The sequence below is a fragment of the Lagopus muta genome, chromosome 20, assembly GCF_023343835.1.
Source record: "Lagopus muta isolate bLagMut1 chromosome 20, bLagMut1 primary, whole genome shotgun sequence".
NCBI classification, from domain to species: domain Eukaryota; kingdom Metazoa; phylum Chordata; class Aves; order Galliformes; family Phasianidae; genus Lagopus; species Lagopus muta.
The window spans coordinates 2903246-2930753 of record NC_064452.1 but is presented as its reverse complement, the minus strand read 5'-3'; the positions used below and the strand labels follow the sequence as shown (position 1 = coordinate 2930753).

The 27508-nt window shown below is 51.7% G+C and overlaps 1 protein-coding gene across 9 annotated transcripts; it reads left to right on the top strand.

Annotated features, from left to right (window-relative positions):
- Positions 1–17: 17 nt before the first annotated feature.
- Positions 18–27191, top strand: RPH3AL (rabphilin 3A like (without C2 domains)). Of its 9 annotated transcripts, none has more exons than XM_048966714.1 (9): positions 18–71; positions 4446–4529; positions 5329–5472; positions 6413–6542; positions 9516–9602; positions 15562–15736; positions 20230–20337; positions 20501–20632; positions 25584–27191. In XM_048966714.1, exons 2-9 carry the CDS (start codon positions 4453–4455, stop codon positions 25616–25618), a joined length of 888 nt encoding a protein of 295 aa, XP_048822671.1. In that variant the 5' UTR covers positions 18–71; positions 4446–4452; the 3' UTR covers positions 25619–27191. The 9 variants fall into 9 exon arrangements, with proteins under 9 accessions (XP_048822671.1, XP_048822669.1, XP_048822668.1 ...); XM_048966712.1 differs by lacking the exon at positions 18–71 and adding an exon at positions 463–518; XM_048966711.1 differs by lacking the exon at positions 18–71 and adding an exon at positions 644–740.
- The last annotated feature ends 317 nt before the right edge of the window (positions 27192–27508 follow it).

Sequence of the window (27508 nt, the reverse complement as noted above, 5' to 3'; positions counted from 1 at the left end):
ACTGCTGTGGGACTGGTAGAAAAGCATGCCCAGGTGACATTTTACTGAAGCAATGCACCTCCTGCCACCAGGTACGGCATGAATTCCTTTCATTGAGACAAAATCCGATTTTCTGAACCCAATCCGAGCCCAGAGCTCTGCACAGAGCCCCATCCGTGCCACTTCCCAGTCGTGCACACAGCCAGCACGCTCCGCCCTTCGGAGCTTGGTAGGGTTGGTTTGCTTCCTTCTTTTTGTTTATTTTGGTTCTCTTGGTTTATTTTGGTTCTGTTTGTTTACTATTTGGCTTCACTTCGTTTACTCCGGTTCTTTTTCCTTTTACCTCGCTTTCTTTCCCTTCCCCTTCCCTTCCCTTCCTGCCCTCCCCCTTTCCCTACAGGTGCCTTTCATCCCCCGCCCGGCTCCGACGCCGCACCCTGCAGCCCCGCCCCGCTCCGCTCCGGGGCGGTGCAGCGGCGAGGTGCCGCCAGGGGGCGCTCTGCCCACGGGGGCGCGCGGAGCGGAGCGGTGCAGTGCAGGTGCGTTGTGTTTGTGCTGCTGCCCCGCGGGGACGGACAGACAGACGGAAAGACGGACGGAGGCTCCAGGAGGGGACGGAGCCGCGGGTGGTGGGGCTGAGCCCTGCGCTGGGAGCGGGACTTCGGGCGGAGCCTCGCGGGGAATGGGCGGGGTGCCGGACCCCGTGCTACTGCTGGGAGGAGGCTCCGAGGGCGGGAGGGTGTCCCGTAAACCGCTGCCAAGTGCGCCTGCAACGCGGCCGGGTGACGTTCACGGGGCTGGGAGGGAGCGGCGGAGGGCTGGGGAACGGGCGAGAGGTGCGGGGCCGGAGGCAGCGCTCCCTGTGAGGCTGATGGGCTTCGGGGGCGGCCGCGTGCGGGCCCCGTCCCGCTGCTGCTCCTTTGGGTGCCGCGCTGTGCCAGTCCCGGGGCGTTGGGTCTGCGCACATCCCCAGCTCTGGGTCAAAGTCCGCGGTTCCCTCTCGTTCGCCCCGGCGGCGGATGGGAGTCGCGTTCAGCGGGGCGGTGCGACCTCGGTGATGCTCAGGCGGCATTTCACCAGCGGCAGAGCCCGTGGCCGCCTCAGCCGGCGGCTGGCAGGGCAGTTCCTGGTTCTTGCAAGATCACCGCGGGGGTTGGCACACGGTTCCTTGGCTCTGCCTTTCCCGTCTGCGTCCAATTCTTTCTAAGAAACTCGAGGCTGGAGCTGCGGGTTCTGCCCAGGCCTCCTGAGCTGGGTAGTGCATCAGCATAGAGAAATTAGTTTCTCTAATTGGCCGTTTAGATGCTAATTTGCTTCTCGGAGCCCTGTGCCAGGTCAGGCTGCTCCAGAACGTGAGTCAAAGAGCTGAGCAGCATGAATTATGCACCAAGCAAAGCACCTGCAGGGCTCAGGCTGGATGGGTAAGGATGGACCCACGTTGCAGACCCACCTGGCTGCCCTCCCCTGCACTGCGGGCTGCAGGATGAGTGGATCTGCTTGGGCAGAGCCTGCTCCTTTGTGGCTCCCCACGTATCAAGCAGCCACGTTAATGGGTGCCTCTCATTAATACAGGCTCGTTGGTGCCGTGTGCCGGTTTTCCTGTAGAGCTGATTTTATCTTCCCCCTCCCAGGACTGGCATGGACCTGCAGGGCATTTTGCTTTGTAATGTCTTTAATAAGCGCCGTCTTAATGCAGTTGGGCTTCTGCCATTGCTGCCGTGCCTGGGGAGCAGCTGTGGGGCATGGGAACCTTCTGTTTTATTCCCCACGTGCTCTGTTTGGAGGTGTCCCAGAGCCGTGGGGATGTGGCACTGAGGGATGTGATCAGTGGGCACGGTGGGGGTTGGACTCGAGGGTCTGGGGGGTCTTTTCCAGCCTTAATGATTCCACTGTTCTGTGTTGTACGAGCAGCAAAGCCCTGATTGAGGCTGGTGCTTGTTTGGGCACAGTCACACCACTCGTTGCCTTCAAACAGCCTCATGTCCTGCAAAGGAGCCTTCCTGCACCCATGGAGCCCGGTGCCCTTATCTCCCTCATTTCTCCTCTGTCATAGCAACTGGAACGAATGCTCGCTCAGTTGCTAAGGTTATGGGGATAATGGGGTCTGGTGCCGGAGCAGAGAGTAATTACAGCACGTCTTTGCGGGAGTGGCTGGAAGGGATGTGGGGCTGGGATGGCTCTGATGTGTGTGGTGGTCCTGGGGGAAGCCGTGAGCTCAGAGCAGGAGAGGTAATTACAGCAGCTGGGGAGCAGGAGCTCAGCTCTGTGCCACTGCTTCGTTTTTGTTTCATTTTAAAGTATTTAAAAGAAAAAATAATTGCCTAATTAATTTCCTATAAAAACAAATTAAAACAGATTGCGAGCTGCTTAGCTGAAATAACCAGGCCGTGAAAACTAGCTGGGGAGCTCTTGATGGGTCTGTGGAGGGCATTGTGGTGTTTGCAGGGCTGTGAGGAATTCATGCTTTGTGGGCACCTGCAGGCAGCTCAATGTCAGCAAAACCTTTCGGCTTTAACTGTGATGTAGTCACCGTTTGAGGAGGAGGATGTGAACCTGGAGCATCCCTCAGGGCTGCCCAGCAGGAAGGGACTTCCAGTTCTACACTGCAGGGTTGTCACCAGCACAGCCCTGCTTCTGCTTCCCCTCTGCTCCCTGTTGGAGCTGCAGAGTGGTGTGGTTCCACATTCCCCCTCCCCTCGTGCTGCTGGCTCACTGCTGAGCACAGCCAGGTGCACACAGCTTTAATGAGGATTTGTTCCGCCTGATTTCTTCCATCATAGGGAAAGGAGCAAACAGGTGGAGGGCTGTTCAGCAGGTCACAGGATGATGGGAAGGAAAGAATGCAGACCATGGAGACGACTCCTCAGCCTGGTGTGGTTCTGCTATCAGTGTTTCTGATTAGGCTGATTGTGCTGCACTCCATGTCCTGGACAGAGATAAGAAGGAGGATGCTCTGTGCTGTCCCCATTCTGGTGTCAGCAGTCCTGTGGCTGTGTGTGTTCCTTTCTTTCCAACCCCGTTGCTGTTCCTGTTCCCCCCCAGCAGAGCCTGCAGTCCCATAGTGTTCTCATTTCCTCCACTGAGGCACTTGCATCCAACTGGGCATCTCACAGAGGCAAAGTGCAGAGCCAGCAACATTTTGACTTTGCCTTCAGCCCCGTTGGAGCAGGTAAAGCTCTGCAGAACAGGGCAGGATGCATTCAGCTGTTTCTCACCCTGTGTGCACAGCAACGTGCCTGTCCTGGGGTTGACTTCTAGACAGGCACCCCCAGGTGCTGGGCACTGTGGTGCATGGGCTCTGCTTTGCTCCATGTGTGCCTGAGTGGGAGGCCAGGCCAGGCTGGAGCAGCTCTGAGCTCCTGAAGGAGCTGCAGGTGTCCCTGCACCTCGCAGTTGAACCAGACAGCCTTAAGGGTCCCTTCCTACAGTTGTGTGATCTAGAGCTGACCCTTCAGGATGGGTTGCATCACGTGCTGTGCAGCCCAGGTCAGCGCTCTGTGCCGGGGCTGATTGCAGCACACGGTTGGATCGATCTGCACGAGCTGCTGCTGCTATAAAAGGGCCAAGGCTGTGTGTGCTGCAGGGCTCTGTGCCTGGCACGGAAGCTCAGTGTCAGCAGCAGGCGTGGGTGCAGGCGCAGAGCCACAGCGCCGGGTGAGTGTGCTGTGAATTGAGGCTGGAACATGTGTTTTCTTGGGAATTACGGCGCGGTTGGCAGGTGGTGGGACTCGCTGCTGTTGGATCTGATGTGTTGTTTGCCAAACAGCATTAAGTGCGTTATCTCTGCTCAGCAGGTATGGTTTCAAAGCTGGCATGTGTCTGTTCTGGGGAAGGTAAGTATTAATACCTGGAAATGTATGCATTAGGGAGCTGATCCAGCGGGAGGAAGGCTCGGTGCATCGCAGTGTGTGCTGAAATCTGCCGGCTGCCCTTCTGGGTGCCGGTGTGAGCACAGGAGGAGCGCTGCTGGGAGAGGTGCTGCCTCCAGCACATGCAAACAAGCTGCTATTGTGGGCTGTGTTATAAATATCTGGGTCTTACAGTGGCAGCTTTGATGAACGGAGCGACTTGCCACTGTTTGTGCTGATTGTCGTGTGGGCTTTTGCTTGTTACCCCCATTAAGGGGTGAAAACCCAACAAGCGCCGCGTCCTCCTGTCCTTCAGAGCCACCGCAGTGCTGGGGCTCCGGAGGTGACGGGGCAGAGATCGTAGCAAACAACACTTTTCTCTGGCTTTGAAATGAAAAATGGCAGCGGATCTGACAGCCCGTGGCCTTTTGCAGAGCGCTATAAAATCTCAGCTCCCAGCTTTGTCTGGGTGCAGCGTTAGGAGCTATTTATTGGTGCGTATTTCACGGAGATGATGGCATGCTTTTATTGCTGTCTGCGGGCGTGTGACGCCAGCGGGTCGCCTCCAGGACATCGCTTTGGGACGGCTGTGCCTCACGGTGCTTTGTCTCCTTCCAGGTGTGCCATGGCCGACACGATTTTTGGCAGTGGGACCGGCCCCTGGGTGTGCCCCAATGACCGGCAGCTGGCTCTGCGTGCCAAGTGAGTCCCAGCTGGCTGAAGGGAAGAGCAGCACCTCTGCAGCTGTATACATACACCCTCTGTATAGCTGATAGCAGCCCCCAGTGCTCCTTTGTTTTAGGATCTTGTCACTCGGTCTTATTTTCCCCTGAAGTTAAATGACTGCGTAACCTAAAGATGAAGGGATGGAGATGAGTCAAGTGCCAGAATTGCATTTCTTACTCAGATGCTTTGCTTCTCTGGCGCTGCTACTGCTCCTGGCTGAGCACTGGGGTCAGCTGCTGGAAAATTATGGGTCATTCCATGGCTGTCTGAGTGCTTCTGCCTCCACCTGAGTGCCTCATTACAACAGCCAGGCCTGATAGTGCCCTGCGTTCTGCCAGCAGCCCTGACTTCAGCCAGTGACCTCTAAACTCCTACTAAACGGTAATTAATTGAGCTGTGAAAGCTCCGAGTGAGCCAAGGAGAAATGTCAGCTTTGTACATAGGCATGGAGGGAAGCTCCTAAAGGCTTCAGGTGCTGGAAGGAAGACAGTGCAGGTAGTCCTTGTGCGCTGCAGTCTGCTGAGGGCTTCTGTGGTGCCTGGCATCAGTGCCCATCACTGCAAAGACAGGTTGGGTATTAGGAAGATTTTTTGTCTGAAGGAGCAGTGCTGCCGTGGCACAGCTGCCCAGGGAAGGGGGAAGTCACCATCCTGGAGAATGTTCAACAACCGTGGAGATGTGGCACTGAGGGATGTGGTCGGTGGGCATGACTTCGTATAGCAGGGCTTGGGTTTTGCTTTCACAGCTCAGTTTCTCTGTCTGTCCCTCCCCACAGGCTCCAGACAGGCTGGTCAGTGCACACGTTCCAGACAGAGAAGCAGAGGAAGATGCAGGCTCTGAGCCCGCAGGAGCTTGAGGTCATTCTGGAAGTCATCCGCAAGGCAGAGAAGCTGGACGTTGTGGAGCAGCAGCGCATCGGGTACCTTTGCTTGTTCCTTCCCTATGGGAATAGTACAGGCAGAGGTGCAGCTCTCCCAGTGTCTGAGCTCAGCCTCCAGCCCTTACAGCATCCCTTCAGCTCATTTGCCCCCTGCCATGTTGCTTGTTTGGAGGCAACAAGCACTGGGAAGGTTGGAAGATGGTTTCCCATGTCTTTCTGGAGCTTTGGGGCTTGCTGTGGTTGCAGCCACTGAATGCAGCCTGTGATAAAGCAGCTGCTGAGGCAGTGGCTGTGGAATGGGCTCAGGGAAATGCAGAGCTGTGCAGCTGCATCACTGCTGGTGGACAGCACGGCTCCATCCCTGGCAGCACACTCGGGTTTTCCCTTGCCTACAGCAGCAGCCCTGTGGGATTTTGCCTGGAGCAGTGAATGGGTTTGTGTTCTACTTGGCTGAGTTCTCTGGAAGGGTTTGTTAGCTTGAACTATTTCATTTACTGGCACCTTTTCCCTTTTTGCTGCTGCAGATTTCTATTTGCTCTCAGTCCTGCTGGAGATCTGGCCTCAGCTGGGTCTGCAGTCATCCCAAAGCAGGGAGACTAAAAGCCAGCTCATGGAATCACAGAATCATTCAGACTGGGAAAGACCTCTCAGATGCCCAAATCCAACCCCACCATTCCCCCTGACCACCTCCCTCAGTGCCACATCCCCACGGTTCCTGAACACCTCCAGGGATGGACATTCCCCCACCCCCCTGAGCAGCTGTGCCACTGCAGCACCACTCTTCCAAAAGCAAAATACTTCCTAATAACAAGCCTGAGGAAATGCCTGAGTACAGAGGCTGAAGAGAAAGCACATTCAGTCCCAGCAAAAGGCCCGAAATCCCACAAGGAGGCTGAGTGGGGCAACGCACCCGCAGGTTCTTGGCATGCCTTCTTCCTGTAGATCTGGAATCACCTCCACTTGGCTTTGTTCCCTGCAGGCGCCTGGTGGAGCGGCTGGAGAACATGAGGAAGAACGCGATGGGCAACGGCCTGTCGCAGTGCTTGCTGTGCAGTGAGCTGCTGGGGCTGCTGGGGAGCACGTCAGTTTTCTGCCAGGATTGCAAAAAGGTGGGTTTGCTCACCAGGGGATCCTGCCTGGAGCCAGCAGGGCTCTGTGAAAGTGGCGAGATGGATCGCTCTGTGGGGTCATCTTAGTCCTGCATAACTGGGTTGGTGCTGTCAAGCTGTTTTCTCTGCTTACCTCATTGCTCACGATCCTGGAGTGCCTGGCCTGTGGAAGGTGGGGATGTGGCACATAGGGACGTGGTTAGTGGGCATGGTGGGGATCTGAGAAGTCTTTTTCAACCCTTGTGATTCTATGATTGATGTTCGAAACTGGTGTGAAGTTCCTGACCCTGACACACGAATTGCCCTGTGTGTTGGTGGTGGGGTGTGTTGGTGGGAAGGCTGTACAGATGCTGGAGTATCAGCATGCTGTGTTCCCCACACCCTGCGCTGCAGCCTGGGATCCCAGGCAGGCAGGGGTTAAGCCTCACTGCTGTGGAGATGATGATCTCCAAGGCAACCACCTGATCCTCCCTCTGCTGGGAGGCTGCTTCTCCAGCACTTGAAGGCCATCTTTGCCAGGGGAGATGTCTCTGTAAGTGGCTTTGCCTCAGTGTGGTGAGGGTCCCCGTGGGTGGATGGAAGGGTCCTTGGGGAACTGTAGCTAGGGGGACTCTCACTTAAGCCACTCACCCCATCACTGAGACATCCTGTGGATGCTCTGAGTGTATCTTGTTCCTGTGCCATGCACTGGCATGTGTTGGGAGCTCCACGTTGGGCAGCTGTGATGGAGAAGCTCCTGTGAGGTGCCAGCATCACTCCATCCGTGCTGCTGTGAGCACTGCTGCCTTTGCTGGACTGAGTCTGCTGGCTCCTGCTCTCAGAAGTGGCTGAGGCTGGGGTTATGCACAGGGTCACACTTAAGGCAGTGGCAAACGCCCAGTTCTGAACCCCTGGGTCCTCAGCAGGGAGGAAAGCAGATCTTATAGGAAGGGCTGGGAAAGGAAGCAGCAGGAAGGTACAGAGGTGCAAAGGGTCTGGCATAAAGGGGAGCTTCAGGACAGCTCTTGGAGAGGAGCGTGGGCTCTGTGCAGACGTGCCTGGGGAGAATAAAGGGTTGCTGGGCAGACAGGAGGCGGCTGGCTGCTTCCTGCTTTTCAAGCATGCAGAATAACAGGATGTGCCGTATTCCTGCCTCCTTCCCCTGGCCGTTCTGCTCTCACCTGAAGCCAGCTAGGTCATGTTGCTGCAGCACTTGCTGACCTCTGCCCTGCGAGCCCCATGCACTGATGCATGGAGGCAAAAGCTGTGGGGTGCCCTGGGCTCGTCCCCTCTCTGTTTTGGTGTCAGCCCACAGCAGTCCACCCTTCAGCAGAGCACGCAGAGTGGGCTGGTACTTAAAGCTCATCCCCAGCCCAGCAGTATCCATCACTGATGCAGTTTTAGCATTATAAGCTATGGATTTTATAAGTTGGTATTTTTCTTGCTAGCTTTGCTCTCTTACCATCTCACTGGAAAGTCATTGCAGCCCATTTAGCCCAATGACAGGGACTGCTGTAATGATACATCTGAGATGCAGCAGAGGACTTATCTTCCACGAATCCCTTCTGCTGAACAGGGGCTCTATAGCTCTTGTTGCCTGATGGATTTTCTAAGTGCCACTTCCTGCTTCTGCATTTATAGGTCAAAATGAAGAATGATTTTAATATTGTTTTTTTATTACCTTGGGAATAAATGCATTATGGCAAGAAAAAGATGTTTGCTAACACAGATGTGTTAACATTAGCAGTAGTTAGAGCATAATGTGCAGTTTATCGTGCAGAGGGTATCAGGTCCACATATAAAAGGAGAAGAAAGTGCTTTATCTTGTGTTTAATTAGGAATAAGGCTGTATTTACTGCCCTTGCTTTTTATGTCTTCTGAGGCTGTGGGTGACACTCAGTTTTCCAGCTAGGCTGCGAGGAAGGGAGGAGGAGAGCCCTCTTTTTGTGCTGGAGGTTTCAGTATTTATGGCTGGGAGTAAAAGCACTTGGAAGCTCCCGCTAGAGGGAGCGTTTGAATGTCCTATACGTGCAGGGATCGGGATCTGTGAGGGTGTGTTTATGGCTGAGGTGCTCCCCCAGATTTTGTTTTGAAAAGGGGAGAATTTGGGGTAGGTGTGAAGGTGATCGTTGCAGTACCGCTTGCTGCCTGCGCTTGTTGGCTTGGGCAGCACCACGCTGAATATCTATGCACCAAAGCACTTAGGCTGCTCTTTATTCCTCTGCCCTTCCTAAAGCACCGCAGGCATCGACTCTCTAAGCCAGGCTTTGCTTTCCAGGCTGTGAGCAGCTTTTGCTCTGCGAGGATCAAAGAATTCATCCCATTTCTCTCCCCACTGCAAGCCAAGCCTGATACACATCCGCTTCATTAGATGATATGAGGTGATTGGGGCTGTAAATGGCTCATAATGCTGGTGGAGATGTGAAAGTTCCCTCGTGCAGCAATAAGCTGCCATGTGCTGCTATCAAGCATTCTGCTCAGGCAACGTGCGTCCGTGCCCGCTGCCTCGGCAGCCACAAATCAATACTGCCAAGCTGCTGAAAGCAAGGGGAAGCCGGGGGGTTTCAGGCTGTGTGTAGGGAAGGGAAGAAAGGATTTATGGTTTTGCACAAACTTGTGCTCGTTTTGTGCTTGGTTGCAGCTGCTTTCCTCACCACGGCGATTGGGTTTTAGGATTTGGAGGAATAAAAAAGAAAAGGCCCTGGGAGTGTCTGTAGGTTGTGAGGATTGATTTGTGCTGTCCGAATCTCTTCTCACCCGCAGCCAAGGGCTCTGCTGTAGGTTTGCCTTTGTCAAGGACCCCTATAGATCTGAAGCATCTTTTTGGATGCGTTTATCCAGGATGAATAAGAGAACTGTGCCATTTTATTTACTTTAAGGAACGTATTAGAGCAGGTCTGGTGGGGCAGGTGCTTCTCAGCCTTCCTCTGCTGAGGGCTGTATGGATGTGGGGTGTTGCTTACACCACCTATTTTTTTCCCCTCCTTCTTTCAGAAAGTTTGCACCAAATGTGGCATCGAAACCTTTGGAGCCCAGAAACGTCCCCTTTGGCTGTGCAAGATCTGCAGTGAACAAAGAGAGGTAAAATGCAGCATTGTGCTGAGAGAGCGTGGGCTTCACTGGGATGGAGGCTTGGATGGGGTCTTTGGGCTCAGGCCATGCACAGGGTGGTGACAGTTTGTGATGGGATATGGGGAATAAATGCACTGTCCCCTGCCCTGTGCGTTGCTTTGTGGTGTTTCCCTACTGTGGTTATAAAGAGGCTGTTGCCTTCTGCTGCCACGCTGTTTTCCTTCTGGCTCCATGCAAATAAACCTGGCTAACGTTGGTTCTTTAATACATCTGCAATATTTGTCCCTCTAAAAATAACTCAATTGCAGCTTTCAGCTCAGTTTTCCCCCCCAAATCCTCCTGTAAAATCCTATCGCCACCCTGTGAGACGTCTAATGCAGGTCTCTGCATTTCTGTATCCTTCATCCTTGACTTTACACAGCCATAAGTAATGGCCTGCTTCATCCTCCTCTGCCAGCCAGCCCCAGGGCTCGCTGCTCTGCGGTGGAGCTGCTGAATTTGGTGATGACAGAAGGATTTACCCCTCGTGGTCCTTCAGCATCCACCCAGCACAGCTATTCCTGAAACCCGTCCGTCAGTTTCTGAAGTGCAGTGAGATCATTTCTGCAGGTGTTTGAGGCAGAGAATGTCTCTGTAGGAGTTGTGGGAGCGTAGCAGAGCTCAGGTTTTAAGCAGGAGGAGATGATCTGTGTGGGAGCACCCGGAAAGCTGCTGTGCAGGTAGGATGAGGGCTGTGCCCACCTTTGGTTGCTGGGTGGCAGCGTGGCTGGGGCAAACAGAGGGCATCCTGCTCCCTGGGTGCTGCTAATTGCTTAATGAACTGACTCATCCAGATGTTGTGTAATCCAGATGGCCATTCTGAAGTGTGGCAGGTCAGGGCAGTGTTGTGCTGGGAGATGGGTATGGAACTGAAAATTACTTCATTTCTTCTTTTCGTATTTTTTTCCTCACTCCCCAATGTATAATTGCTTTTTTTTTTTTCTTCTTCTTCTTTTGTTCCACTTTTCTTATAAAAATAATGAGCAGCCACAGACAGAGAAGAACATTATCCAGTGCTATGTGCGGCCGTGTCAGGGTATGGTAACCCTCAGAGATACGGCCAGAGCACTTCTGTAATGAAAATGGATGGAACTTTCCCCCTGAGACAGCCTCAAACATACCCACATCTTACCTCACAGCCCTCAGCTTCGTCTGTCTTATTCTGATTGCTTCAAAGGTCAGGTCAGGTCTGTCTCCTTCCTTCTTTGCAGTGGCCTGGCTGTTCTATGAAGCCATTTTGGGTGCCATGATAGGACAGAGTCCATGCAGAATATCTATTGTGTTCACCACTGTTTCCGTGTCTCTGTCTGTTGCTGTGATCTGGATCTGCCTTGTGTTGCCATCTGCTCTGGACCAAACCCATTTGGCTACACTTGTCACTGAAGTTTATATTTGCCATCAACGAGTGCAGATGGACACCTGCTTTTTTTGGGATCACGGAGTCTTGTTTCTGTCTGGCCTTTGAATCTGTTTTGTGGTGAGGGGATATTGGCCCAGTTTTGTGTCCTGGGATCCAGACAGGAGGCCACAAAAACACCTGGGGTCGTGTGATGCATTAGCAAGCCACTGTCACCTTTCTGAGGTAGGTGATCCCACCACTTGGACTGCAGCTGTCTCTTTAGCCCCTGCCATGCACCAGAGGAGCAGGTTGTGGCCCTTCCTCCTTCCCTCCCTCTGCACTGCATTGCCTTTCTTGGCTTTGCACCTTGCATTGCCTTTCTGGAGACCAAACGTGGGGAGCTGATCCCCTGGAACAAGTCAGAATGTGAAGGCAGGGTGGTGGTGCTGGATGTTCACATACATTAGCTAACAGCCAAAGCGTGCAGCTCTCATCCCTCCATCTTGTTGTTATTTATCCCTGTAGGCTTGGCTGAAGCTAGTGAAAGTGTAGTGACATGGTAATTTTCTTCGCTCCTTCGTTGTGCGGACAAAATCTGTGCTGGTTTCAGTTGTGATTAAACCATCAGTGTGTGACCTGGGTCAAACAAAGACCAATGTAACAGGCAGTTGTTTACATCGGTTTTTCAGTGGGAGTCAAGTGCTCGATGCCCACAGATCCCGTTGGGAATCTCAGCCTCAGCAGCTCCAAAGTGTTCTTTGCTGTTTTGTTTCCTTGGAAAGCTCCACTGGGAAGGCTGTGCTGCATAGCAGTGAGAGCTAAGTTGCTCTGACAGTTTGATTTCTGGAGAGTGGAGGTGATGAATGGATTCTGCCTGCTGCCTGCATCCCAGCCATCCAGAAGCAAAACGTTGCACTGGGTAGCACTGGAGCTGCCCAGTGTGATGTGTGCTTGCACAGGGAAAGCACTGCACTGTCACCATGCTGGGACCTGGCAGAGCCTGCTGGCAAAGGGAACATCCCCAGGGGCAGCAGACACTTCTAAATAAGACAGAGCCACTGCTAAGCCAGGAGCAGCCTATTGGAGAGAGGAGACCGCTTGTCCCACTGCCTGCAGAAACATCCCTTGAAAAAACACTTTTGTTCTTCCAGGGCATTTTCCTTTGCGACATCCTCCGAGTGTGGCAGAGCTATCACTGCCATGGATTGTGTTTTATTGCTCAAGAAGCAAACTCCATCCATTTTATGTTTGCTTTCAAAGGGGCAGGACCTTCCTTCTTCCCTACGTGCTGCATCGCCTTTCTTGGCTTTGCACCTTTCTCTGCCTAGCTGGAGACTGACTGTGGAGGGTCAGGCATGCATTGTTTGCTGCATGTTTTGGCTGATAGCAGCAGGCTGTGCACAGCACCTCGCTGAACCACCGCTTCATGTACGGGCTTTTTTCATATCCATAATTAGCGATGCTATCATCGTAATTAAAACCCTCTTGGAAGCATTCGTACACATTTACATTTGAATTGACACATCCAAAATTGTAGTGATAATGAAAACAGTTTAAGTAGGGTGGGGGGAGATGGCTTTTTTTAAACCCCATCAAATATGAAGGAACGTGTCAGCTCTCGGGACCTGCTAAAGTTTTAATTTGCCCCTCTGCTTCATTTTCCCTTTAATTTCTTCTCCTTTGCTAAATGACATTTTCATGGCTGGCTGCATCTCTGGGTTTATCGAAATAAACCGTGCAGAGGAAAGGAAGATTACTGTGCTGGAACAAGCAGCCATCTCCTCCCCTTTTGCCCCCAGGGTTTCCCTTTTCCCTTGTGCACTTTGAACATCATAAAGCAACATAGCCCAGGGTTATTCCTGCCTGGTATGGCCAAACAAACCTCCTGATGGAGAGGAGTGTTTATTTCGGGTGGCTCTGGGTGGAATGGATGTGCACCTGCTCGCAATTCAGAGGACTCATCAGTAGCCTGCCGTGTTATTTTGGGGGGCGGCAGCAAGTGGGTCGACTCGAAATAGTGTCCTTAGAACAGAGCCACAGGGGAAAAAACCAGAGTGTGATTGAGAGAGGAATGATCAATGGCTGGAGGACGGCAGGCACTGCTGCTGGAGGAGCGCTGGGGTCGGAGGTGAAACGCGTTCTGCTATTCCAGAAACAAAGCCCCAAACAATTTCACCGCCTTTTAATTTTCTTCATCCTCAAGTGCCGAATGTGGGAGTTGACAACAGATTGCTGTAAATAATGTAATTGGAAAGCTCTGTGTTATGGAAAGGCAGATGAATGCAAATAGCGAGGCTGAGGAGCGTGCTCTCTTTCTCCCTGCCAGCGGTTTGCTGCGTTTTGGAGCTGTGGCAGCGGGGTGGGTGGGATGTGCTGCGTGAGGGCAATGGCAACCGTGTCCTCCTGGGTTGCAGGTGTGCTTTGTTCTGCTGAGAGAGCCCACAGGAACTCACAGCAGCGGCTTCCCTCTTGCATGGGGACTGCAGAGCTGGGGGTGTTGTCTGTGGGCACGGTGAGTGGTTGGACTGGGTGATTGTAGAGGTCTTTTGTAGCCTTAATGATTCTGTTGGTCTATGGCAACCCGAAGGCTGGGCCTGGTTGGGGGCTTGTTCAGTACCTGTGTTTTCAGAGGAAGGGGAAAGCAGAATTCTGCAGAGCCCTGAGCGGGGTGTCAGCAGGACCTGGTGATTTTCCATTTGCAGGCTGTGCTGAGAGTGCTGGATAAAGTGTGCATCTGCTGCTGACTGCCAGCATGCAGCCTCATCCTGTGGCTGTGCTGGTGGATTGGTGCAGCTGTGATGGGGTGTTGTTGGGGTCACAAAATGTGTTGAGCTCTCCAGTCTTGTCATGGCTGTTGAATTGTTCAAAGTAATGCAGAGAGGATCTCTGGCTCAAGCAATTCCTCTTCCCCACGCTTTGCTTTTGGGTGGATGAGTCGTCGGGGGAGGCAGAAGGACAGCAGCCTGAAGGCAGTCAATACTTAGCATGGATTTCTGTTGTGCTTGGCTGGGACGCAGCAGGATTGCTCCTGAACCACTGCAGGGAAGATCCTCTGTGCTCCAGGCTTCTGTGTCCTGGGTTGGGATGGCACTGATGCACATCTTTGTTCTGTCAAGGGCTTATGAGAGCAAAACTCTTCTCCTTGCAAAGAGCAAACCTGCTAATAAACAGGACTCCAAAGCACTGTTATAGATGTATTAATTTAAAATCAAGTAGGAGCTTTGCTGTTGGGCCACTCTGGCAATCAATGAAACGAGCATCACGAGCAGTCAGTGGCATCGATTCGTTGTGATGGATGCAGGCTGAACCCAACCTGCGTGCCCAAGTGCAGAACAGCACTGGAACCGTGTGTTGTTGTGGGGGGGGGTTGTGCTGGAAACCTGCAGGGAGCAATGTGCTGAGTTATTGCAGGGGAGAGCATCTCCCTAAAGCTGCAGCTATTTTAGAACTGATCTCAGAACAACTTCAGTACTGCTGTAATGAGAGTGAAGTATTGGAAGTGAATGCTCGGAATCGATGTGGTATTACTGGATGAGAGCTGGGTGTTTTGTATCACTGAACTCTTTCTCTAGCTGGGCTCGCTTTGTGGGGGTAATGGGAGAACCTGGAGGTGACCAACCTTTCCTTACCGCAGTCCTCGCTGTGTCTGATTGGTTTTATGTTCTGCTGAAATTGTAGTTCGCCTGGAGATAATAGGTCTCTCCAGTGCTTCAAATTAAATTACAGATGTTGCAAGGTCTGTTCGAATAACAACTGTCAAGAAAGGCTGCTTCCTCCCCAGCATTGCCCTGCAGGGACCGCGCATCCTCCTGCAGCACCGCGCTGCTCCATGTGCGCGTCGCTTTCACCTGGGTTTCACGACCCCGACCATTCCAGCTCTCTGTGTTGATGGCTCTGCAGGAGGAACCAGGCAATCTGCTGAGTGATCTCCTCCCATCAGTGAGATGGTGATGGCAGTGCTCTGCTTTCTGTGCTTGTGCTGAAAGAGCTGTTGGTGAGCGCCAGGTGTTGTTGCTGCCCTCTGCTTTGATTGAGCCCTGTGGTTAAAATGCAAGCTGCAAACTTATTGCTGTAATTAGGGATATCTGCGTTTGTACCTGCTGCCATCGTGGTGATGCTACATATAAAATGCTTTGAGAACTTGAAGTAGAAACCTTTATGATCTCCTCTGCTCTGAACAGAAGTACAAGGCTTCTAACCCCTTGCATGAAATAGTAATATTAACTTCTTTTTGCCCTGGCTGCCTCATTAGCTTATTATTAGACTGCTGGAAGGCACAAAAGAATTGCGTTTTTGGAGACCATTTCTCCTTGTCTGAGCTGCCATCTTCTCCCCTTCCTCTTGGCTGTCAGCAGGCTTTGTATTAAATAGACTTAATAAGAGCATTTTCATCATGAGCCACATTAAAACTCAGTTGAAGAGTAGAGGGCGTTCTTACAAGAAATATTACAGCTCAGCTCTCTCAGCTCACTTTCTGCTGCAGATCAGACTGCTTGAGTGTTCTTGTTCTGGGGGGATTCAGGCACGCTCGTTAGTGCAGCACTTGTTCATCATGGCTTCAGGTGTTGGTTGTGTCTCTGTCTCCAACAGGTCTGGAAGAGGTCCGGCGCGTGGTTTTACAAAGGGCTGCCCAAGTACATCGCACCTCTGAAGAGCAGCAGCAGAGCTGGTGAGGTGCCCTCGCAGCCCTGGCAGAGCGAGGCTGCCGTGCTGGAGGCAGGGAGCGTGGCGACGGGTCGCTCCTTCACCTGGGCCAGGGGCAAAGGTTGGTCGTGCGCTCCTTGAGGTCAGCCAAGAGTGGAGGCTTTGGGGAGGGGGCTGAGCTTTGCAGCCAAGTTGTTCTTTACGTGAGCTTTGTTGATTAACTTAGCCCTGCGCAGGGCTGGGGCCGCAGCACTGACAAGCCTGAAGATTTATCAGCTCCAGCACTCCCATCCTTGTTCTTTGAGGTAGACCTTGATTGAAGTAGACCGATGTATCACATGTGGCATCTTGGATCGCTGCCCTATCGGTTCCCATTCACAGCACTGCCTTGTAGGGCCTTTCCCCCCCCTCGCTTCCATCTGTCCGCCCTGTCATTGCTCATACACCCACTCCAGTGCTGTGCCTGGAGTCAGCTGGGGGGAAGCAGCACGGCATTGAGGAGCTGAGCATTCAGGGTCATTAGCACAGCGGTGGATGGATGCTGCCGAATTAAAGCTGCTGCCAGTCTGCTTTGATTTCTCTTCATTTCTTGCTGGTGTGCATTAACAGATCTGGCTGGCCTGTCTCCCCTTCTGTCTTTTGCTATTAGGCCCCTTCAATTGGAGAAGACCTCTCTGGTGTACCGGCTGCATACACTCTTCCACATCAAGCTAAATCTTATCAGTGTTGCAGGGGGAAATAACCTTTTAATAGACAGGGCTCCAGAGGATCAGGTTTACAAGGCTTTTCTGTAGGCTCCAGCTAGGAAAGCACTCCCAACCCGATTGTAACTTTTGTAATTAAAGGCAAATTAGATCAACAATAGATGGTTGTGCTTCCCTCCAGGAGACACTTGGAAGGGGCTGTCTTAGCAAATGAACTGATTGATGAGGCGTTCTCTGTGCACATGATGAAGAAAACACCACGGGTCAAAGATCTTGAGCCCAGACCTGTCCTGAGTTGTAGCTGAGCCTTGTTTTGGGGGAATGCCTTCCTGTACATGTTGGCAGGTGCAGGTGGGGACGACACAGCTGCCTTTGGTAAGGTTTGGTGTGAGTGTTGAGATGTCTTTCTTGCTGTGCTCCAAGTTTTGACTGGCTGCTGTTTTATGGGTGGGATAATACCGATTTATGGGTTTATTTTATGGTGTTTTCTTCCCTTGTTGCCCTTCTCTAGTAGGCTTCCTGTCCTCTGGATGGCTTCCAGTGGATGTTGGTGGCTGTAATTCATCCCTGGGATATGCAAGCTGGGAGGTTGTACATATTACCTCTTCTTTGTACCTGCCAGCACTGGGACTTCTGCTCTTTGGCTGTGATGAGCAGGGCAAGCTTTCTTCTCCATGTGGATGTGATGTAGCAGTGTAACCAGCAATGGTTGCTCCCATGTTGCACCAGGGAGGGTCAGGTTGGATATTAGGAGAAAGATTGGTGCTGCAATGGCACAGCTGCCCAGGGAGGTGTTGGGATCCCCATCTCTGGAGGTGTTCAGGAACCGTGGGGATGTGGCACTGAGGTCAGTGTACATGGTGGGGTGGTTGGTGTTGGACCTGGGGATCTGAGGGGTCTTTTCCAATCTTAATGGTTATATGATGTCCAGGGGCAAGCCCAGGAGAGGCGAGCAGTGATGTCCCTCCACATGCAGCCTTTCAGCGGGGGCAGGACGACACCTAAGTGCCTCTTTTTGGGGAAGGGAGCACTGAGAGGTTCAGGAACTCCCCACTGTGCCTGCTGCACAGGACTGAGGAACTGCAAGAATGTGCCTAATGGGAGCAGAGCCAGCCCACCAGGAAGAAGTTTTATTTTTATACACCCATTATTTCTCTCGCGCTCGCTAACGCTGGGATTTGCCATTGCCTTGAGTTTTTCTGTAATAAACAAGCAGTTGCCATGGGAACCCTGCTATTAGTTAAGGCACAAATGTATTGTCGTGGGGAGAATAGCAGTAATATTTCTGGTGCTGGGGAGCAGCTCTGCTCCATGTGGTGGAATGTGGGTGGGATTCTGCACCGGGTCAGCGGGACGGGGAGCAGCCAGCAGCAGGGCTCCGAGCTCTGAGTTCTGCAGGAGGATGGGAAGCAACTGCATGGAAATAGGAAAATAAGGAAGCATGATCCCTAAGCCATTGTGCTGCTTGGCATGAGGACTGCGTGCAGCCACGCTCATGCCAGATGCATGCATTTAACACAAGAGCTGAACCCCAGCTTAGTGCTCCCTTCACTGGGTGCTGCCTTCCCAGCCCAGCTGTGCTCCCTGTGCTGCTGGAGGCTGAGCTGTGCAATGGAGGGAGTTGTTCCACGAGTGACCCAGCCCTGTGGGGATATTGCTTTTGCTGCAAGCTGTATTTTGGCTTTTTTAGGATTTTTTTATTATTATTATTATTTTTATGAGCTTTTTTTCCCATCAGCTGGAGATGGAGAGGAATAAATCTGTTATGTTTTCTATAAGTACAGCCACCCAACGACTCTTATTGATATATCAGCAACTGCTGCAAGAGCAGATTTACGACTTCTGGGCTCTGGGAAGTGCCAGTAGAAGGTCTGGGAGCTTTGGGAGAAAAATTACCTTAAAGGGAAGCACCAGTGCAGTGGGTAAAACACATTTCTATTGGCAGCAAGGGAAATGAGAGCAAGCAGGGCTGCTCCTGTGATGCAGGTTCCTCCTTGTCATTAATATCTTTCTCCTCTTGTGCTGGATGGCTCTGAACTGCTGAGTGGCAGAAGGGTAGGCAGCTAAAGTCACCTCCATTGATTCATTGGGGCCTTCTCTAAATAAATCCTGACTTCCAGCATTTTTTAAAAGATTCACAGAGGAAGGAGCTGTTGGGAAGCGATGGGGGCAAAAAATAAAGAAGAGGATTGGAGTCGAGATCTATCTGGATGCCTACCTGTGTGACTTACTGTAGGGAGCCTGCTTTAGCAGGGGGTTGGGGTGGGTGATCTCCAGAGGTCTCTTCCAACCCCTACAGTTCTGTGGCTCTGTGAGTGCCAAGAGAATTGTGCAGTAGGACAATGGAATGGTTCTGGCAGCTGAGGTTTGGGTTTTGTAGCAGCAAGATAGGTACGCACTCATTGTCTGTGCCAGGGCTCTGCTAGTGTTGCTCTGGTGTGAAGTGTTTGGGGGCAGGAGGCCGTGCTGTGGGGTTGGCAGTAGGGCACCAGCAGCCTGTCCCCAGCACACAGCACCCCATGCACAGGGAGCTGCACAGCATCCATCACAGTTTGCAATAACGCTGGCAGCCGGCTTTAATATCCTCAGAGATGGTAGCTCTGGAAAAGCAGTGTTTTAAGTATTAATACGTGTTGGGTTTTTTTTCTCTTTTATAAAATATTTTGTGTAGTACAGATTGCTGACTGAACGCAGGAGCGGAGGTGCTTGGCAGCAGTGTTGGACAGCTTGTGCAAGGGGAAGAATAGCAGCCCTCATGCTCTGGGCTGTGGTAAAGGGTTTGCAGCTCAGCAGGCTGCATGCAGTGAGTTTAATGCTGATGAAGAGAGGTGAACTGACACCTCTACCCTTGCACCCACAGCCCTGCAGCAGTGTGAATCCAGGCTGTGCCAGTAACAGTGCAGGGGCAAAGTGGGTACCTCTATCCTCAGCCTCAGCACTTCTGTTCCGAGATCAGGCTGTTAGTAAAGTCCAGGAGCTGCTGGGAAACACCTTTCTCATTTTGCACTGAGCAGCTGGCAGCCCAGTTATCTGTAAGGAGGAGAGGTGCTCACATAACAGCGTGGAGAAGTGGAAGCAAGCTGCTGGTCTCGGGGTTGTATCTGGTTAAATGAAGCTGTCAGCCTTTGTAGAAACTATGGACGGTGGGAAGCAGCAGGAATAGGGCTGGGATTCATGGAAACAGAGAGACCTTGGAATGGGAGGAGAGTCTCCTTGAGGAAGAGGAGATGCTGTTGCGTGGGGGGCATATGAGTAATGTAGCTCTGGGCAGTGTGCAGAGAGGGATGGGCTGATAAGGGTGGGTTCTTCGTGTCATCACTGTGGGATTTTCTTGTTTGATGTGCTTTGTATTTACCTGGTGCCTTATAGATCTTGGAGCCTCTGCAGTGGTTCTGCAGCTTGGAGGAGCCCAGGGCTGGATCTGTAGCCTCAATTACCAACTGTCAATCCTCTTGCTGTGGAGCCAGGACCCTGCCTTCTACCCAGCCCAGCCTTTAGCATAGAATCATAGAGTTATTAAAGTTGGAACAGACCACTGAGACCAGGCTGCAAACTGCAGCAGGAAGCGACTCTCTGATGTCAGTGGGAGCAGTGTGTGCTGCCTGTGATCCTGGATGGGACCAGGAGGGGAGCACTGGCAGTGTGTGCACCTGCTGCAGGTGCTGGCACTGCTAAGGTTTGTGCTGCTGAGCTGTAAATCATCTGGAAAAAATGTGCCTGGTGTTTGAGAGGAAGCACAAACAGCTGGGAAAGAACTGCAGGTAGTGCTGCTTTTAGTGAGGGAGATGTGATCAGCGAGTCAGCGTTTGTTCGTGTTTTATTTGGATCCATCTGGCACCCTCTTGGTAAGTGTTATGAACATTGTGAATAACTGTCTCTCTCCTCTCCTCCCCCTTCATCTTTCTCACAGTGGTTTCTAGCGACAGCGACTCGGAGCTCAGCTCTTCCAGCCAGGAGGACAGGCCCTCATCTGCAGGGTCAAAAGACTCTCCAGGAGGAAAGCAGCAAGCAGGACAGGGTGAGGAGCTAACGTTCCATGTGGCTTATGCCACTGGCTGCATGGGGCTGGCCTGTTATCACTCAGATAGCAGCAATGGGTTGGACTGCTGGTGGGTCCCTTAAGATCTGGCCCCATATGCTTCTTTCCCTGCTAAACACCCTCTCTCCATTGTGTCCCACAGTGCTTTCCAGGGAGCCTGGCCATCCCATGAAGGTGTCTGGGAGCCACAGCAGTGCAGGCAGCGGGCAGGGAGAGAGCTGCCATAGTGACCAGGCAGCAGATGGGCACGACAGCAGCGGCGGCAGAGGCCCAGGTAAGCAGAGCATCCCCTGTGGGGCTTGTCCCTGACTGGGGGCTGCTGTCCCTCTAAGCTGAGCCCTCTGCAAGGTGCACCTCTGTGGCCTGGCATCACCTCTTCGTGCTGTGCTGGTGGCCGGCACTGTCACGGCGTTACAGCTCACTCCTTCCCTCCTCTTGTTGTGCAGAACCTATTCTACAACATGAATAATGGCCCAGGGTTGGAGCTTCCTGCAGCCAGCCCAGGGAGCACTAGGAGCCTCGAGCTGTTCCCTGCAAGGAGCTCGCATCTGCACAGAGCTGAGTGCTACTGGAGCAGAGCACAAATCCAGCAGCTTTATGAGACTGAAGGAAATTCTTCCTAATGTTACATAGCTCTTAAAGCTGAGCATGGCTACTTGCAGAGCTCTGCAGTGAAGGGGGGAAAAAAAAATAAGACACCTTTCCCCCTTGCCAACCTTGGAACAATTAAGTGACTGCGAGAGCAGAGCTGCCATCACATTTGATCTGGAGCAGCTGAAAGAGATGCAAATGTGCTCTCTGCAGTTCCTGTTAATGTATTCCATAAACTCCTTAAGTTATCATTTAGCACTGCTCCCTCCAGTGCTCCTGCACCCTGTGAGCTGCCACTGCTTTGTTCTCGAGCCCTTCTTGTGCTGCACGTGTTGGGGTGTAAATTGGATTAGAGAGTGCAGGCTTATCCTTCAGTGCAACGTGGAGCTGTGGTTCCCCTCCCCACGCTGCCTGCAAGGAATAGCCTTCAACTGAAGGCAAATTTCAGAGATTTGCAGTTCTCTTTAATTTTAGGGGGGGGGGGGTTGCTGTTGTTTTTCTTGCAAAGCAATTCAGCTGAGTGATGCTTCTGCTCCATCCATCCTCTGGATTACAGTGCTGCCCCAGACTGGTGATTTATTTTTAAGCCCTTGCTGGCTTTAGGTTCCCATGGAGTGGTGGTCTGTGGACTGTGCTGTGCAACAGAGGGCTCTATGTGGATGTACTGCTTCGTGGTGCTGTGTGGCTGTGCTGTGATGCAGGTGATGGCTGTTCTGGATGCTGTCTGTACAAGGTACAGCACTTTGGAGCTTTCCTGCTACTTAAGCTGGCTGCTGTCTGGCCATGACAGTGCAAACATTGTCTCATAGGCACAAAGTGCCTTTTTTTTCCTCAGGAAAAAAAGCCCTTTTATGCAAAGCTTGGCAGGAGGAGTCAGTGCTTTCCAGTGGGATCTCTCATTGCTGGCAGGAGGGAGCTAAAATGCCATGCAGCATGGATGTACGTTAAAAAACCTGGAAATTGTGATGATCACATGAGTCCAGTTAAAACAGTCCCTGAGGTGCAAAGGGCATCCTGCTGAGGAAAAGGTTAAACCAGCCAGAATATTGGTGGAGACCTTCATTATGGCTGGGGCTGTTTATGTCTCAGCTGCTGTAAAGAGGCTGCTCAGTTCAGGGTCTGCAGGTGGAGGTGCATCACACTTCGTGCCATGTGGCACCACAAGGATGTTAAAGGCAGATCTTGCTGTTGCTTTTTGGCTCCGAAACTTTGTAGTGCTAGCTGGGGAGCAGCTTTTGCTTTGTATTAGCACCTCAGGTGTTGCTCTGGCAGTGCTTTTCTTCTTCCTTCTCATTCTCACCTCTGCTTTCAAGCACAATGTGGCAGAACCATTCAGCACCCTTAAATCCAAGGCTGTGGGGAGCGATGCTGCAAGCACAGTCCTGAGCTCTTCAGGCCCAAAGGCCGAGACAGCAGTGTGCTCACACAGCCAACATGGCCAAGGGAAGACAAGGAGCTGTGAGGAAGAGTTCTGCAGGTTTCCAGCATGGTGCTCCAGCTCCGGCTGGGGTTTGGTGAGGCAGGTAATGAAGTCTGGGCTTTGTCATGGAGTGACTCATTGTCGGCGCTGCGCCGGGATTTAGGCAGCCTCAGCCCTTGAGTCAAACTTGGAGAAGAGAGCAGTGAGTTGAGGAGCTGCCAAGGGCTGGTTTTTGTTTTACTGCTTGTTTTCAGAAGCGTTGTTTTCTGGGTCCTGTTGTCTCTTCTCATGGTGAAGGTCCAATTCCTGCAAGTGAAGACCTCCGGAGGTGCCCTCCAACCTTAAGCTCTGTGCCTGCTCTGAGGCTCTTCTTCCTCTTTCTGTGGCTCCTGTCTTCCTTTCCATCGAGCACCATGGGTGGATGGATATAGGGGAGGTAGTGCACTGGTTTTGCAGCAGACTGTTATCATGAAGAGAAGGAAAATTGCAGATAAGAAATGCTTGTTCTCCCTTTTCCCCTTCCTTGCCCCTGCCTGGGGGGGGAGAGACTCCTTTTTCTTCAGCTGCGCAGTTGAGGGGAGAAGAGCAAAAGCCTCCCTGTTCTTAATTACGACATTTTTATTAACAAAAGGGAAAATTAAACAGCATTAAACAAAGAAACCAGCCATATATTTTGATGGATTTCATTAGCCCACGGAGAGCTTTTAATGGAGATTACAGCTTTGGGTTGGGGCTTGGCTGCTGCAGGGAGCTGATTAAGAGCACAGGGCATTGGCTGCAGTTCTTCTTTGGTGGGTCCCCACTGCAGGGCACTTTCAGAGGGGTGGGTGAATCCCATGGGTGGTCACTGGGGCACTGAGATGGTCCGTGGGCAGGGTAAGATGAGGGAGTTTGGGCTGCAGGGCTGGAGAAAGGTGTTATTTGCACTTCCCCTCGATATGGCAAAGCAGCCACAAGACAAACTTATTAGTAGCACGCATCTGAGTGCAAATCACAGTCTCTCCATCTCTGCTCCTGTGCCAACATGTTGTTTAAATCATTAATACTTAAAGAGAGGTGCAGCAGCTGGCGGTTAAACAGAGCCAGAGCTGAGCACCAATGGCAGAACCGGATGGGCTCAGAGAAAAGAGGCAGCCAGGGTGCAGAGCCCTTCTCTCCATGCACCAAAGCTGCAGCTCGGGGTGCCATCCCCCTGCGTGGAGCTGGGAGCACAGCCCAGAGCTGGGCAGGGAGCACTGCTTCCAGCACTCATCCGTTGGGGGGAAATCTATGCTCCATCTTTCGGGAACCGATCAGGCTTAGGAAGGAGGTGGTGTCACTCCCCCTGTGTCTCAGTGCCTCCTTGGTTGGGCTTGGCATCGATTCTGGCTCATAAATATGCAAGCTGCTAACGCAGGAGATGGGCAGAGCTGCTGTACGTTATTGTGACAGGGAATTCTCAGGCCGTGTTTGAAGTTTGAAGCGTTACCATCTTCTTTGCCTTTCCTGCTGTCTCTCGGATGTCTGGTTTGCTCCCTCAGGGATGATGAGGAAGTGACATTTCACTTCATTGAGTCTACTTCATTCCGTGCAGGGGAAAAAAAAAATCACAAAATTGTCCTCGCATTAATTAGGCTCTGAATGAGAGAGTAATTTCTGTAATGACTTTCTTGGTGGCAGTCTTTGGGGAGGTGGCTTTTGTTTTCCTGTGCTTGGCAAGAAAGTTGCTGCTATCTTTTCTCCCTTTAATTGCTCTCCCGCCCCATTTGTGCCCCCTTGTTGTGGGCTTGAGCCTTCCTGCTGCTGAGGATGAGCTGCCCCTCTTCCACAAGTGGAAAAAACGGAATTGTGCCTTCATGGCTGAGAAGCTCTGAGCTGTCTCTGCCTTCCCCTATCAGTGCTGCAGAGCACCAAATGATCCCGCTGTATTTATAAATAAAACATGTCTTCCAGGAGTGACAGAGCTGGGAAGTGATTCAGGGTTTCTGCTTTAGGTACAATGCGCTGCTAAATAGGAACCTCAGAAGAAGCCAATGCCCCCTCCCACGTTTTAAGGAATTAAAATGTTTTCATTTTCCAGTGGTGGAACCAAAACATTTCCATTGCTTTGAGCCTCGCCTTGAAGTCGGGTTCTCAAGCCTTTCTTCGCTTAAAAAAAATAAATTACTTTCACCATTTCTGTAATTCTTCACGGAGTTTTAAATTGAAGGCTTTTTCCTTGAAAAAGAGGAATGACAAAGACTCATTCTCTTGTCTCTTTCACTCAATATATCTGGAAAGAAGTCTGCAGCTGGAGATGAAGCTCCTGTTTTTGTGCTTCTCGCAGACAGTCCTGGTTGTCTCTCCTGGAACCAGCATAATTTGTGTCCTGTTCAACCCAGAAAAGGGTCCTTTGGGCCCCACGTAGAAAAGGGAACGGCCTCAAGTTGTGCCATGGGAGGTTCAGATTGAATGTTAGCAACAGCTTCTCCAAAGAGCAGCGGTGCGTTGGCACAGCTGCCTTGGGAGGTGGTGAGGTCCCATCCCTGGAGCTGTCAAGAACCATGGGGCTGTGACACAGGGCTGTGCTCAGTGGGCAAGGTGGGGTGGGGTTGGACTTGGGGATCTGAGAGGTCTTTCCCAACCTGAATGATCCTGTTAGGCATGAGCCTTGCTGTCCTGTGCCCACCACCCTGCTCTGGCCCAGCTGGGGCAGGGCTGGCTCAGCGGGTGCTGTTTGGAAACCTCTGGGGCTGAGGTTTGAATTTCTATCTGCCCTGAGTGATGTACCAGAACACCAGCTCCATCAGCACTGTGTTTTCTTTCTCCTCCTTTCCCAATTTGCCTGTCTTTTCTTTCTTTAATAAAGTTTAATGGGCCCTGACTGCTGACAGCGTGCGGAGTAATGATGCACAGACGTTCTCTTCATTATTATTTTTAGGAAGCTCTTAAAATGGCACCAAGGAACTAAAAGCAATCTCAGATAACTTTTATCAAATCTCTCCACTCTTTTTCACACAAAGAAGGGCAACAAAGCAGGTGAAGGGGCTGGAACACAAGTGTGGGTGAGCTGTGATGCAGTGGCACAGCTGCCTAGGGAGGTGGGGTTGTCCCCATCCTGGGGAACCGTGGGGATGTGGCACTGAGGACTGTGGTCATTGTGCACGGTGGACTGGGGCTGGATATGGGAATCCCAGAGGTCTCTTCCAATCTGAATGATTCTACGTTCAAACTTTTGCTTGTCTTTATTTTGAAGGTAAACGGCGCACCCACAGCAGAACCCGCTGTTGACAGAGGTGAAGATGGAGCTGAGCTGCCTGAACTCAACTCTTGCCCTCTCCTGGAGGCCTCACTATGGACACTGCCTGGTGCCAATGGGGACTTCCGTGAGGCCAGCCCTGCTTCTGGTTAGGCATGGTGAAGATTGCAGTGAGCCCACTGGTCATCATGCCCTGCACTGTGGGCAATGCAGCAGGACCAGGAGCAGTGCAAGCACTGCAGCTCTGGGTGGGAGAACATCCCCCCCCAAACACCCACAGCTGGCTGCCCAAATCAGCTAAAAGCTTTCCAATTACTTTATCTCATTAAGCTCTGCAGATTCTCCTCCCACATGCACACCTTGTAATCTCCTGCGCAAACAGAGGCCTGCGTTGTGCCTTTTTCCTGGAAGTCTCCAGCATCTGGCTGTAGTGATGGTGTCACAGTGAGTCAGGCTGAGAGCTCTGCCCCAGTCCTGCTGCTTCCCTGGGACGGACAGTTTCCCTCTGAGTCCTGGCTGATGAGAAAAATCAAATTACCTGACATTTCTAGAGCAATTAGATCTTTAAAGGCTTGAACAAAAGCTCACTCTCTGCAAGTAGGAGTCTGTGCATTTTTATGAAATGCTTTCAATCTGACCCGTGTCTTGCTGAAGATACGAAGGATTCCAAAAAGTTCCCTCTTCAGTCATGGATTTAAAAACAATTCATGCCTGTTAATGTCAACCTGTTCCCTTGGTTATTACTCTTTTGTTCAGTGTTCCTTTGCTGCTGGGCTCTTCGTGTGCATGTAGTGTATGCTCTTACAAATGGCTGCAGTATGAAGATAAATGAGATCGGGTGCTGGAATACTCTAACAGGAGATTGGAAATCAATCCTTGACTTTCTTTCTAAGTGAATATGGTCCAGCAGAGCACTCTTCCTCTACTGCTTTTCCAGCTCATGTTGCTGGGAAAGTCCTTTCAACTGTTCTTCCGTTATGCTTCTGCTCTTTGGTAAATGAAAGCAAAGCCTTTGGGTGACACAGATCCTGCCCCCAGGTTCCTGTTTTCAAGTTCTCCTTTCCCTTTGTTGCAATTCTCTTTGTTGTATTCTGTAGCTCTGGTTGGAATATTATCCTAAAGCTGCACCAGTTGATGTCTTTTCACTTGGCTCAAAGAGGGCAAGAAGGGCTCAGTGCATGGTGCTCAGTCTACTCTGGCTGTGTTGCTTTTATTGTTTTGTTGTTCTCCTCATCCCCCTCCCTTACAACTTTTATGTAGTGTTTTACTACTGGAAACAATAAAATTTTGGCTCTGGAACAACTGTTTACCATTCTTGAGACAGGAAAGCACTTTTCCCATTCCCAGGTTGCAGATGCTCTCCAAATCCTTCAGCTGGCTCCAGCGGGGAAAGAGAACAGCCCAGCCACGGAACAGTGGTTCACACAGCAGGAGTGTAATTGAATTCTGCATTGAAACTTGTCCTTTGTTGTATTGCCCCTCTTTGGTGCCTTGGCACAGGTCTGCTCCTCAGCCCCTCTGAGAGAAAGGCTTGCCATGTCATCACTGAGCATAAACCAGCTCTAGATGTCATCCTGGGCCTCCCAAAGCTTGTCACCCCGCAGCTCAAGGTAGCATTCTCTGCATTGCACAGCCCCTGCTCAATCTTCCCTTCCACCCTGCGTTCAGCTTCAAGGTTTCACACGGCTTTTCCATCTGTTTGGCTTTTCCTGTTCTAAAAACACCTCGATGGTTGCTGTTGGGGTTGTTCTGCTGGAGAGCTGCTGTTAGTCCAAGGACAGAGAACTCCCAGAACCCAGCATCTCTTGTGCCATCCTGTCCATGCTCTGCTTGCCATGAAAACAACCAGCATGTGAGAAAGTCAGCTGTGGGACCTCAGAGCTGAAAGCACTGGGTGCGAGCTGCCAAGTTTGGGTTTGCTT

Coding starts and splice junctions, on each gene's coding strand:
- RPH3AL (XM_048966705.1), top strand. CDS start 4,339: ATGATGGCATGCTTTTATTGCTGTCTGCGGGCGTGTGACGCCAGCGGG. Junction 6,543..9,515: donor TCTGCCAGGATTGCAAAAAG/GTGGGTTTGCTC, acceptor TCCTTCTTTCAG/AAAGTTTGCACCAAATGTGG. Junction 20,633..25,583: donor CAGCGGCGGCAGAGGCCCAG/GTAAGCAGAGCA, acceptor TTTATTTTGAAG/GTAAACGGCGCACCCACAGC.